The sequence below is a fragment of the Monodon monoceros genome, unplaced genomic scaffold (genome assembly GCF_005190385.1).
Source record: "Monodon monoceros isolate NGI ecotype Baffin Bay Population unplaced genomic scaffold, NGI_Narwhal_1 Super_Scaffold_10, whole genome shotgun sequence".
NCBI lineage: Eukaryota > Metazoa > Chordata > Mammalia > Artiodactyla > Monodontidae > Monodon > Monodon monoceros.
Window position 1 is genome coordinate 30,549,797 of NW_021703766.1, and position 12,656 is coordinate 30,562,452.

The following is a 12,656-nucleotide window of genomic DNA, read 5'->3' on the forward strand; positions in this document are numbered from 1 at the left end:
TTATTTTCTTTAAGCACTTTGAGTACATCAGACAGTTGATTCTGGCATCCGTTGTTTCTAATGAGAAATCATCTGTTAATCTTATTATGGTTCCCTTCTACATGATACAGTTTTCAAGATTTTTTTTTTTTTTTTTTTGGCTTTTGACAATTCAACTCTAATGTGTTTAGGTGTGGATCCCTTTGTGCTTATTCTACTTGGAATCTTTTGAGCTTCTTTATGTGTAGGGCACTGTTATGCACCAAATTTGGGGAATTTTCTGCCCTTCTTCAGTTATTTTTTCTGTCCTTTCTTCCCCTTCTTAGATTCCCGTTACACATATGTTCATATGTTTAATGGTGTCCTACAGGTCTCTGAGGCTCTGTTGATTTTTTTTCATTTTTTCTCTTCAGATTGGATAATCACGTTTGATCAATCTTCAAGTTCACTGATTCTTTCTTCTGCAGCTCATATCTCCTACTCAGCTGCTCTACTGAATTTTTTCATTTCAGTAATTATACTTTCTAACTCCAGAATTCCTTTTTAACTGTCTCTTTTTTTATTGAGATATCGTTGATGTATAATATTATATGTTATAGGTATACAACATAGTGATTTGTAATTTTTAAGGGTTATACTCCATTTATAGTTATTATAAAATATTGGCCGTATTCCCTGTGTTGTACAATATATTCTAGTTCTCTTTTTTTATAATTTCTATCTCTTTATTATGTTCTCTGTTTTATAAGTCATTGTCATCACACTTTCCTTTAATTCTTTAAATATGGTTTCTTTTAGCTCTTTGAACGTATTTATAATAGCTGCTCTGAGGTCTTTGTCTCCTAAGTCTAACATCTGGATGCCCTCAGAAAGTATCTGTGGATGACATTTTGTCTCCTGTTTCTTTGCATATCTCATGAATTTTTGTTCTTGTTTAAAATTGGACATTTAGTACACTATATTGTAGCATCTCTAGATTCCAGCCCTCCACAGGGTTGCTGTTGCTGTTGTTGTTTGGTGACTTGCCTGGACTACTTCTGTAGTCTTTTTCCCTCACTATAGCCACTGATGTCTCTGCTAAGTTTTTGTTTGCTTGTTTTATTCTTGTTTTAATTTTAAGCCTGAACATAGTTTAGTGGTCAGCCAGTGGTTGTTGAGAGTTGTGTTTAAACAGCCTGAGCTGGCAGGCTTCCACCCTTTGCCTATGGATCAGTGTATGGCTTGGGTAATGCATTCAAAGTTCAGACAGTCTACAAGTCTCACATTCAGCCAGGGACAAGTAGCGTACTAGTGTCTTTTCTGACTCCCACTGTCTTTACTGAGGTTCAGTAGATTTTCTTAAATAAATGCTTCTTAATCTGTTGTATGCCTTTGATCAGTTTCCAGAGTTCTTAAATGATTATTTCTGTTCATTTTATCCAGTGTTATCATTGCTTTTTGTGGAATATATTTACTGATCTCTTCACTCAGCCATTCTGTAAGTCTCACCTGTGCCTGTAGTAGAAGTTTCTCACCTCCCTATATTCCACCTGTGTCCTTTTTGCTACCTAAAGTCTAGAGTTGTTTAGTTTTTTCTTTCCTAGCCAGCCATTAAAAGAAGTGTCAAACACTTGAGAACCAAGTAATGGATACCCATAAACAAAAGTTATGCTTGAAATATAGGTTTGTTTTTTTCACGTCAGGGATTTTCATACTGAAAATTCTAGAATGATGATTAAAATTTGTGACTCAATATTATGTATTCAGCTAGGTGATACTTTTTGTTACTGCTATATGTTTTGGGTGGTTTGTTTATTTTATGGACATTTTTTGCTGTGTTACTATTAATTTGGAATAATTTAACAAATCCCAGTAAAATGTATTTAAAATTAGAACTATGTAGTAATATAAAGACTCCTTAGGATACATATATTATTTGAAATTTTGAAGTTTTAATATATTTTTCTACAGACACACAAGAATATCAAGTCAAAATGAAGCTTGTTATCTGAGCTAAAACCCAGATAATATCTTAGAGGAAGGCTAAGAATTCTGAAGAATCTCTGAATTTAATTTCAGTGAATTAAAATATTTATAAGTCAATTATCTCATCTTTGAATTAGTATTATCTTTGAGGCCTTAACTTCTGAAAGCAGTCTGCTTGAGAGATGAACCTATCATAGATCCTTTTGTCTTATTTTGTTCTCTTAAGTCATTTGACTTGTGAGTAAAAGCCAGACTTATTTTTAATAAGTTGTGGGTAGTTCTTTTTGCTCTTCTTTAATTTTTATGGTAATAAAACTTCACTCTAGCATTAATTAAAATTCTTTTTGTAATTTGACAGGAATATTTGAGTTAACAGATCATAAAAAGCATCCTGCAGGAAGCATCCATGTTATACTGAAATGGAAATTTGCTTACCTTCCACCAAGTGGATCCATAACAACTGAAGACTTAGGGAATTTCATACACAAAGAAGAGTCTGAAGTTGTTCAAAGACTACCTCCAGCATCCTCTGTTAGCACACTAGTTGTAGTGAGTAACAGTGACTTTGAATTTCCTATAAAAGTAAATAGCCACATAAAAGAGAAAAAAAAAATCTGAAAGGTATGTTCATCATTCTCAGTTTGACATATTGGTTTATCTTAGGCACCAACACCTAAACCAAGACGTTTAACACCTAAAGATAAGAAGGTATCTTTTGTGGATATCACACCACATCAGTGTTCTGTAAGTAGTAAACACTCAAAATACTAATTTTTTTTCCCATAACAAATACTCGGAATAAATGATATAGTATACCCTCCCTGATTTAAACGGAAACAGATAAATAAAATACTTCTTCCCTTAAAATGTTACCTTTGTAATTTGGCACTGTGTATAAGTGTTAAATGTTCTTACTCTTTGATCTGAACCCTCCTTTGGCCCCATATCTCTCTTCAGGTACTGCCCGAATCCTCTGCCCCCATTTACCATAAAGCAAAACAGAACAAAACTCTTCAAAAAGTTGTCTTAATTCCATCTTCCTTTCCTCATACTGTTCTTGCTCACACTAGTAAAACTTTTCCTCCTTAAAGCCACTCTTGCTAAGGTCACAGTGACTTTCACTTTGCCACTTTTCACAGTGGCCGATTCTCAGTCTCCATCTTAATCTCCCAGTAACCTTTGACACAATGGAATACTTGCTCCTTTTACTCTTGGCCTCTGGGATACCATGCCTTCCTAGTTTTCCTCCAATTTAGCCAGTTATTCTTCTCATTCTCCTGGACCATAACTCTAAATGTTGAAGTACCTCAGCAGTCAAACTTCAGACCTAGACCTCTTCTCAATCTGTATCTAAGTAAAGAGATCTTATCCAAAAAACAAACAAGCAAATGAACAAACATAACAAAACAGAAACAGAGTTACAGATAGAAAGAACAAATGTGGTTGCCAGAGGAGAGAGGGGTAGCGGGGGAGAAACAAATAGATGAAAGAGGAAAGGAGATACAAACTTCCAGTTGTAAAATAAATGGGTCACAGGTATGAAATGTACAATGTGAGGAATATAGTCAGTAACTATGTAGTATCTTTGTATGGTGACATATCATAACTAGACTTATTGTAGTGATCATTTTGAAATGTAAAGAAATAGAGAATCACTGTGTTATGTAACAGGAACTAACATAGTGTTGTAAGTCAATTATACTTCAAAACCAAACAAATTCATAGAAAAAGAGATCAGATTTCTGGCTCCCAGAAGCAGGGGATGGGGGAGGGACAATTGGATTAAGGTGGTCAAAAGGTACAAACTTCCAGTTATAAGATAAATAAGTACTAGGGATGTCATGTCCAACATGATAAGTATAATTAACACTACTATATTTTATATGTGAAAATTATTAAGAGAGTAAATCCTAAGTGTGCGTGTGTGTGTGTGTGTGTGTGTGTGTGTGTGTGAAAAAGTCTTATCATGATTGGGGATTTAATAATAAATACAAAGTAACATACATGCATGTTTTCACATTAATGTAAGGAGACCTGTACTCCTCCTGAAGATATGAAGGAAATTTCACCAGAAGTGGAACATACACCAGAAATAGAAATTAATATGCCAACTGTTTCACATATTCCTGAGGTATGTGTTTGTATTAAAATTATTTTGAAAGGTTTGTTTTTTAAAGACTTTGTCTTTGCATTGACATGGATCAAGAAATCATATCGTTGATCCTATTTTTATATATGACTTCCTTGGAATAGAAATGTCAAAAATATCACAAGTATAACAGTTACAATTAAGCAGACATTAGTAGGTAGTAAATACATATGTGAATTAAAGTATAATGTAAAATTCATTTTGAGATTAATGCTTTTTTATTCTTAGTTTATAATCATATTTTAATTTATCTGCATATTTTCATTTATACAGCTTAAGTGATTATTTTCTAATGACTCATATATGTAGTGCATGTAGTGCATATTTATGTGCTTAATTATCATTCAAGTGCTTCAGCAAGAATGCTATAAATGTGATCTTAGCAATAATATATCAACGTGCTTTTATTTCTTCAGGTTTCTCAGGAAAGCAGTGTAGATAAGGTAAAAGAGAATACAGAGAAAGTACAACAAGGAAAAGATGATGATGTGTCTTTACTCTCTGAGGGTCAGCTTGCAGAACGAACTTTGACTTCTTCTGAAGATGAAACAGAAATAACTGAAGAACTGGAACCAGAAGGTGACTTTCTTTTTTAAATTAACATTATTTCCTTAACTCTGTTTTATTTAATCTGTTAGCACGTGCATGCCTCATAGAACATCTTCGTTTAATAGTGACTGTACTTCCTGATAGCTGTTTCTTGACAGAAATGATGGGATATATATAAGTCAGTCTGGTCAGCTGTGGTCAGGTGGAATTGTTGCATATCTTCTTATTTCAACTTGGAGCACCACAACAGAATGCAAGTATTGTGGCTGACCATGTTCCCAGTTTATATTTTAAGTGACTTTTTAGCCTCTTTGGGTTCAGTACTGTTATCTGGGTTATTCTAGAGGATTTGACTTTTTAAAAATTAAAACTAAGAACTCAGACCAATAAAAGACAACTTGCATCATGATTTAATTTATATAAACATCTAGAAAAGGCAAACAGATTAATCTGTTGTGACAGAAAGCATTTAAGTGGTTGCCTAGGGAGGGACGAACGGGAATAGAAAGGTGCAGAAGGAAAGAGATTACAAGGGGGCATGAGGAAATTTGGGGGGTGATAGATATGTTCACTGTCTTAATTGTGGTGGTGGTTTCACAGAATTACATATTTGTCAAAATATATAGTTTCAGAATGTAAATACAGATTTTGTACTTTAAATTTGTGTGGTTTATTTTATGTCAGTTTACTGCAATAAAGCTTTAAAACCTTTAAAAATGTTTTTAAATAGTAGGAACAACTTGATTTTGACACAGTAGTATTGGTTAGGCTGTTAGACATTATTACCATGTTCTTCTCTTTAAAAAATTTTTTTTTAATTTCGTACTAGAGCAAGCTACATTCTTATTTCCTTTGTTTCTGCTAAAACTAAACCTAGAATTTTGCAGTCATTTTTTTCTCTTTTCTAAAATGTAATATAAATATCTTTACTGCTAAAAAAATCCAGACATGATTACCATATTGTTCTTTTAAGGTTATCCTTGTAATGTATGCTTATTTCTCTCCACGTCACAAGGTGCAAATATAATTGGTTTAACAGATTTAAACCAATAAAATTTTATTTTTTAACAGATGAAGAAGACAGATCAGCTTCTGACAGTGATGAGTGTATTATTCCAGGTCCTACCGCCAAGACCATCAAACAGGTCAGTAACCTGATATCAACCAGAAATGTTCTGAAATAAAGCTGCTTTTCATTCATAGTTTATCAGTCTTCATATATGAAAATCTTAAGGCAGAATATTTCTGGAAAAATTTTAATGTGTTATCATAATCTTATCCAAGTAATCATCCAGTACGAGAAAATTTTATTTACACTTTCATTATGTAACAGACCATAACATGTAAGTGTTATTTTTGCTTACATGTTTAAGAGTACCTAACATCAGTAGCTTCAATAGTTACTTGCTAAAACCAGCTGACTTCTCTGACTCCTTTTCAGAACCATTATACAAAGTTGTATTAAATCAAATCTGAACTTTAAAGAATTCAAAATGTGAGATTGCATTTAAAACTATAATAACTTACACATGTGAATTCATAGGCTATTCACATGTGTAAGTTATCTAAATATGTCACTGATAAGCTATTAAAGTTATTTCATTCTGCCAAAAAAGTAAACCCTTAGAAGGTAATTAATTTCATATAGGTATACTTCGCTTGTTTTGTAGCACATTGCTGAAAAGTAGTATGTAAATTGAAATTTTGAGAGGAAAATTATACTTTAATTTACATAGGAAGTGTCCCACTTACCAGAGCATTTTTCATTGTAAGGGGAGAAAAAGTTTCTATAAAGTAAATGTAAGTAAAGTGCTAGCTTTTTCTATTCATCTACATTAATTTTCCTGAAATGATTAATTGTATTCCTTTTCTTTAGAATTTCTACTTTATTTTTAAGAATTGCAATACTTATTTCAACTCTTAAAATCTCACATTCTTAGCTTAATCTCTCTGCAGAACAAACCCATAAAACAGAACATTTCAGTTGTCACAGATGCCTCCATAAAATAGAGAAATCCGTTGCTTCCATGATTGACAAATACAAACAGATGATTATAAATATAAACAGAACAACTCATCTGTCCAAAGTTTTATTATAATTATTATTATATAATTATTAATTATAATAACATCATCTAACATATAATGTACTGATATATGGAATCATTATTGTTCAAAAGTGATAAATTAAAAAAGGAATCTTGCATATGGTTGCCTGAAGACTTAATTATAGCATTTAGTTCAATTCAGTTTAATTCGTTTGCTTTGTCAAATCTGAAATTGTTAAATTATTTTATCAAAATAAATCAAATTATTTCAGTGAATAGAAATTCTCTACCCTCTACTGGAAATTTTTGATAATGGGAATCAATGGGAAAAATGAGCCTCTTGTGTGGAATTTAGCTGTCTAGCCATTTGTATTAGTCAGTTTTCCAAAGAAACAGAACCAATAAGATATATTTATATATAGAGAGAAAGAAAATTACTAAAAGGAATTGTCTCTCGTGATTATGGAGTCCCAAGATCTGCAGTCTACAAGCTGGAGACCCAAGGAAGTCAATGGCTTAGTTCCAGTCTGAGTTGGAAGACCTCAGAACTAGGAGAGCCCATGGTGTGAGTTCCTGTCCGAAAGCAGGCAGGCAGGAGACCTACAAAGAGTAGATGTTTCAGTTCGGTTCAAGGGCAAGAAAAGACCAATGTCCCAGCTCCAGGCAGTCAGGCAGGAAGAGTTCCCTATTACTCAGCCTTTTTGTTCTATTCAGGTCTTCAATTAATTGGATGAGGACCCATCCACATTAGAGAGTATAATCGGCTTTACTCAGTCTGCCAATTCAAATGTTAATCTCATTCAGAGACACCTTCACAGACTTACCCAGAATAATGTTTGACCAAATGTCTGGGTACCTCATGGCCCAAACAAGTTGCATATAAATTTAACCATCACATCATTTTATTAAGAATACTCCATTCGTTACATCAAGAGTAGTAAGCCTGCAAGCTTGATTCAGATATCTTTCTCACATGGTTCACATTTCTTTCTCAGTAGTTCTGCAAGACTCTGCTTACTTTCATCACGATTTTTGAAAGGCTATATTGTTTAGCCTTTTGAACATAACAATATGAGATACTGAATCAGTCCTAGGGTCTACAGGACTAGTACCAAGGGGTATATTTATCTAGCCAATCTACAAACAGCACTCATCTCTCTTGTTATAACTCAGCGATTCCCAGGGATTCACCATCTGCAGTTTGTGATCACTCTTCCGTAAGGAGGTAGATATAGTGTTCCGGCCCTGCCCTCAGGAAACATTACATTCATTGGGAAGATGTTTTCATGAAAAAGTCAAGTAATAATTCAGCAGTTAAATTACAATATAAAACAATGTCAGGAGACAGTACCAATGATTAATAGTCAGACATTTGAGCTAAAGAATAAAGCTGTTTGGGACCTATCCTCCTCATTTTCCAAATGAGTAAACTGAGATTTTGAAATAAGGTGACTTGCTGACAATCATGCCACTAATTAAGGAAGTTCAGAGGAAGGAGAAATTCGGAGTGATTTTTCAATAGACTTCATTAAGGATATGCCCACAAGCTGGCTCACCCACCCTTTCTCATAGTTTCGTGTCTGCTTTTTCTCATTTTAAGCTGACTTTTTCTGCTTCACTTGCTTACTGCCCAAAGATAGCCACACAGAACACCCAGCCCCAAGGAGAAGGATCTGATGAGCCGCGTCTAGCCTCTGGATTGGGTCCATCTTTATCAGTTGTGCTCCTTTGACCCATTTAGCTGTGGCCAGTCACACAGTAGAAAGGAGTGTCCTGCTTTAACTGTGACAACTCAAAAGATGTGGATATATGGCAGCAGGGAGAAAATCATGTGCATTTTTACTGCAGGCAGGGATGCACATTATGTTTCAGAAGTCAAGAATACACTAACTGGAGAAGCCTTTCTGTAGAAAGGGATAGAAGACTTCAGTTACAATGGTGAAGACTAAATGTTTTGGATTTTATCCAAGAGACACTAGGGAGACATTGCAACAGTTAATTTTATTTTCTAAACATTGTATTCATCATCTAAGAGTAACTTTCAAAGTATGGAGAAATGCTATCTAAATTATGTCATCTTAGACCAATGATTTTCAACTGGGGGCAATTTTGCCACCCAAGGGACGTTTTGGCAATGTCTGGAGGCATTTTTGCTTGTCACACTGGGAGGGACTACTACTGGCATCTAGTGGTTAGAAGTCAGGGTTGCTGCTAAAGATGCAGCAAAGCATAGGACCCACGACTAAGAACTGTCTGGCCTAAAATGTCAATAGTGCTGAGGTTGAGAAGTCCTATATCAGACTTTCAACAGAATCATGTATATATTGACAACATTGCTAGCATCTCAGTGCAGTTATACAGTGCTCTTAACTAAGAGTAAAGAACTTTGATTTAACCAAGAAGTTCAGTGAAAGAGCTGTTCTAAAATATTCAATTAATTCTAATGTACACATATATTTTTCCTTTGTAGTAAACTGGGTTTTTTTCCTTATTACTTCCAGAAAAGTAATGCGTGTTACTTTGCTACAGCCTAATACAGCCTTCACTACCATTCCAAAATGTGATTTCCTATAATGGTTTTAGATGCTGTCTCAGAAGTGTGAATATCGTTTAAAGCAAGTGGCTATTTTAAGCAATGCTTTGTGCCTTGGTAGCCATTAATCAGCTCCCACGTGGTTCTAAAAATTCTACTTTTAGTAGAAGGTAATGACCAGAATCTTATGTTCATAGGTGAAATTTAGTTTTTTAAATTATATAACAAATACAGTAAAATAGTATAATCTGTAAGCACAGAAACAAGAGATCATCATAATGTTGAAATATAGCATTTTCTAGTGATTGTACCAGTTTTTCTGTGTGCTACTTTTGCAAATCGTTTGATATGAGTCATGGAACCTTTTTCTTTAAAGATTCCATAAGCAGTACAAAGAACTCCTGAATACGTTTCACTCCGATTCATCAGTTGTTAACATTTGTTCATACTCTTTTTTTAATCATTTCTCTTCTCTCTCCTATATATGCTTATATGCAGTATGTATACATCATAAACACACATTCTTACATACATAGTTGTAATGAATCATTTGATAGTTGCAGAGATCATGCCCCTTTACCCCTAAATACTTCAGAATAATAATACTGTAATCTACAGTTCTTATTAAGATTTTGCCAGTTGTCCCAGTATTATCCTTTATAGCATGTTATTAATCTGGTCCAGGATCAAATCCAGATCACACATTGCATTTAGTTTTCATTCCTCTGTAGCCTCCTTTAATGTGTAATGGTTCCTCAGCCTTCCATTGAGTTGGTCTTTCATAACATTGACATTTTTTAAGAATGCAGGCCATTTATATTGTAAAATGTCCTTCAATTTGGATTTGTGTGATTCGGGTTATTCGTTTTGGTAGGAATACTACAGGAGCAATGCTCTGTCCTTTTCAGTGCATGATACCAGGAGACACAAGATGTCATTTTATCTGATTGTTGATAGTAACTTTTAAGCACAGAAATACTTGTGGCTCATTAGTTTCTTCTTTTGTCTCCTCTTTAAGAACTGCTTCAGGTAGAAATCTCAGGACAGGAATACATAGCTTTCTGTGGAAGGGAAGGTACTACTGAGTGTCTAGTATGTGCTAAGCACATGCTATGTAATATCTCCTTATGGTTCTCACAGCAATTCTTTATTCATTAGCATCTACTGTGTATCATACAAGAAACAATCCCTAGCCTCAAAAAATTCACAATCTAGGGCAAACACAATTACAATGCAGTGGTCAGCGCTAGGAGAATGGAATGCACAGCTGCTGTGGGAGCCTTCAGGAGGGGTGCCTAACTCAGCATGAGGGACCCTCATCAAGGATGGCTTCCTAGAGTCAGTGAAGCTTGAGCCAAGACTTGAAGATGATTAAGAATTAGTGGAAGCAGAGGAGGGGACATTATAGGCCAAAGAAACAAAAGCATAAGAATTTGAGAGAATGTGGAGCATGGCTTGTTCTGAGAATCAGAGCAGTTTTAGGATGGGCCAAGCCCATGGCACACATGGGGATCCCCAGGAGAATATGCTGAAAAGATAGTCATGTCCAGAGCATTGAGGCTTCTGTGTATTATCTGAGGAGGTTGAAGTCTATCCTGAAGTTCTACGAGCGGCCAATGAGGATTTTTAAGGGAGGAGGAAGATCAGTCATTCGTTAAACAGGTAGTGAGCATTGTCTGTGTCCCGAGCCTTATTCTAGGGACTGGGAATTTAGCAGTGAATAAGAGGAATAAGTCTCTTGCTCTTGTGGAGCTTGCACTCTTGAATCACATTTTAAAAGATCCTGCTATCAATAAAGTAAAGAATAGATTAGAGGCACAGGGACTAGTTAAAAAGTAATTAAATAACCCCACTCTGTGGTTACCTCCACTTTGTAGAAATTTTTTAAATTGCCTTTACCGATAGCTATAATGTCACAAAATTGAGAGTGAGAGTAGCGTCCTAGATAAACATCATTTATGCCAATTACGCTATGAATTTCAATTATCTACTACACTGTGTAAGCAATTTAACATTATTCAGTTTCTTTTTTTCATGTTACAGAATCTGACAGCTCATAGTTATTTTTTAGAAATGTTGATCCTTAAGAGGAATCTAACAGATTTCCCAGGACTCAGACATATTACTTGGTTCTTCCTCTTTTCTTCATGTCTGTGATGTATAATTAATCATAGATTACTTCATTTTGTTTCATTTCATTTACAACATTTATGAGCTTCACTTTGTCAGAATGAAATGCTTGTCCCCTCCTTTCCTTTCCAAGGTGGCATAATTAGTGTTAGCATCTTTTTTAACAGGCTACATAAAGTTTAGTGGCTGGATTAAATCAAGTCATTAACATAATGTGCCACCCAATTTGCCCCTATCTCTCTTCGTTTCCAGGACATCAAAGTGCCACAGAGCACCAGTGTAATTGGGCCTTGCTGGCCTGTCAGGTTCCGTCAGCCTGATGACTGCTGCTTTTACTAAAAAGCTTCTAGGCATGATAATTACTGGGGGTGGGGAGTCTGAGAAATGTAAAACTTTGGACATTTCTCTATGAATATTTTATTAATTTGAATAATCAGAAGTTAACAGTATCAATTTGATGTATAATACATTGATTAAAAGCCTTGTTTTAGGTCCTCAAAATAGACATCAAAACCGAAATTTTGCATCTGCCATAGCATTAAAAAAAAAAGAATTATCAATCCTTCTTTCACATTATTCCTAATTTTACCATTTAAGCAGTGCAGCTCTCAATTTTTACAACTAAATATATTGCCTTCAACTCACAGATTTCTTAAAGTGTGCCCACAGGTGAGAATGGGAGATCACAGGCTAAAGAGTAATGATCTTTTTTGTGCAATGCACATTTACATCTTTCTCCATTCCTACTAATAGCAGTTTTGTAAAAGCTGCCATATTCAATCGGACTGAAATTCAGTTCCACCCAGATGCCAGGTTCTCTTGAACAACATGAGCTGGCATTCCCAGGTGATCGCAGTAATGATGTCCAGCAAAATATGTTTTAAAGCTTTGAAAAGCAAAATGCATAAAGCAGCTCACCACTTTTAGCATTCATGTATTATACGTTGTTAAATCACTTCAGAATCAAAGATGATATCCTATTAGTGGGTAGAGTAAGCCCCTCCCACTGTTTTACATATGGAAGCTTAAGCTAGATAACCAGAAATGCTGGATTACTCTCCTGATATTGATTGCCTTTAAAACTATTTTTTATATTTTGTAACTTAATTATCTCTTACTAATATACCACAGACATCTTTCCATAGCAGTATACTCTATTTCTTTTTTTGCATATGCATAATATTACATTGTATATCTGTATCATATTTATTTAAATAAGCACCTTTTGGTGGACCCTTTGGTTTCTATCAGTTTTTGCTAATACAGACATTTCCAGATTAAGTGCTTTTGTACAGAACATTTT

The 12,656-nt window shown here is 34.6% G+C and overlaps 1 protein-coding gene across 3 annotated transcripts in view; it reads left to right on the plus strand.

Moving 5' to 3' along the window:
* The window catches only part of RPGRIP1L (RPGRIP1 like), a 99,133-nt gene that overhangs the window by 57,759 nt on the left and 28,718 nt on the right, over positions 1 to 12,656 (plus strand). For all 3 annotated transcript variants that reach the window (XR_003792197.1, XM_029213539.1, XM_029213538.1), the window contains exons 18-22: positions 2,303 to 2,493; positions 2,608 to 2,688; positions 3,974 to 4,075; positions 4,510 to 4,672; positions 5,714 to 5,787. Coding sequence is in view for 2 of the 3 variants with exons in the window: in XM_029213539.1 (XP_029069372.1) it covers positions 2,303 to 2,493; positions 2,608 to 2,688; positions 3,974 to 4,075; positions 4,510 to 4,672; positions 5,714 to 5,787 (611 nt within the window). In the remaining variant the exon portion in view is untranslated. The remainder of the gene's footprint in view (positions 1 to 2,302; positions 2,494 to 2,607; positions 2,689 to 3,973; positions 4,076 to 4,509; positions 4,673 to 5,713; positions 5,788 to 12,656) is intronic.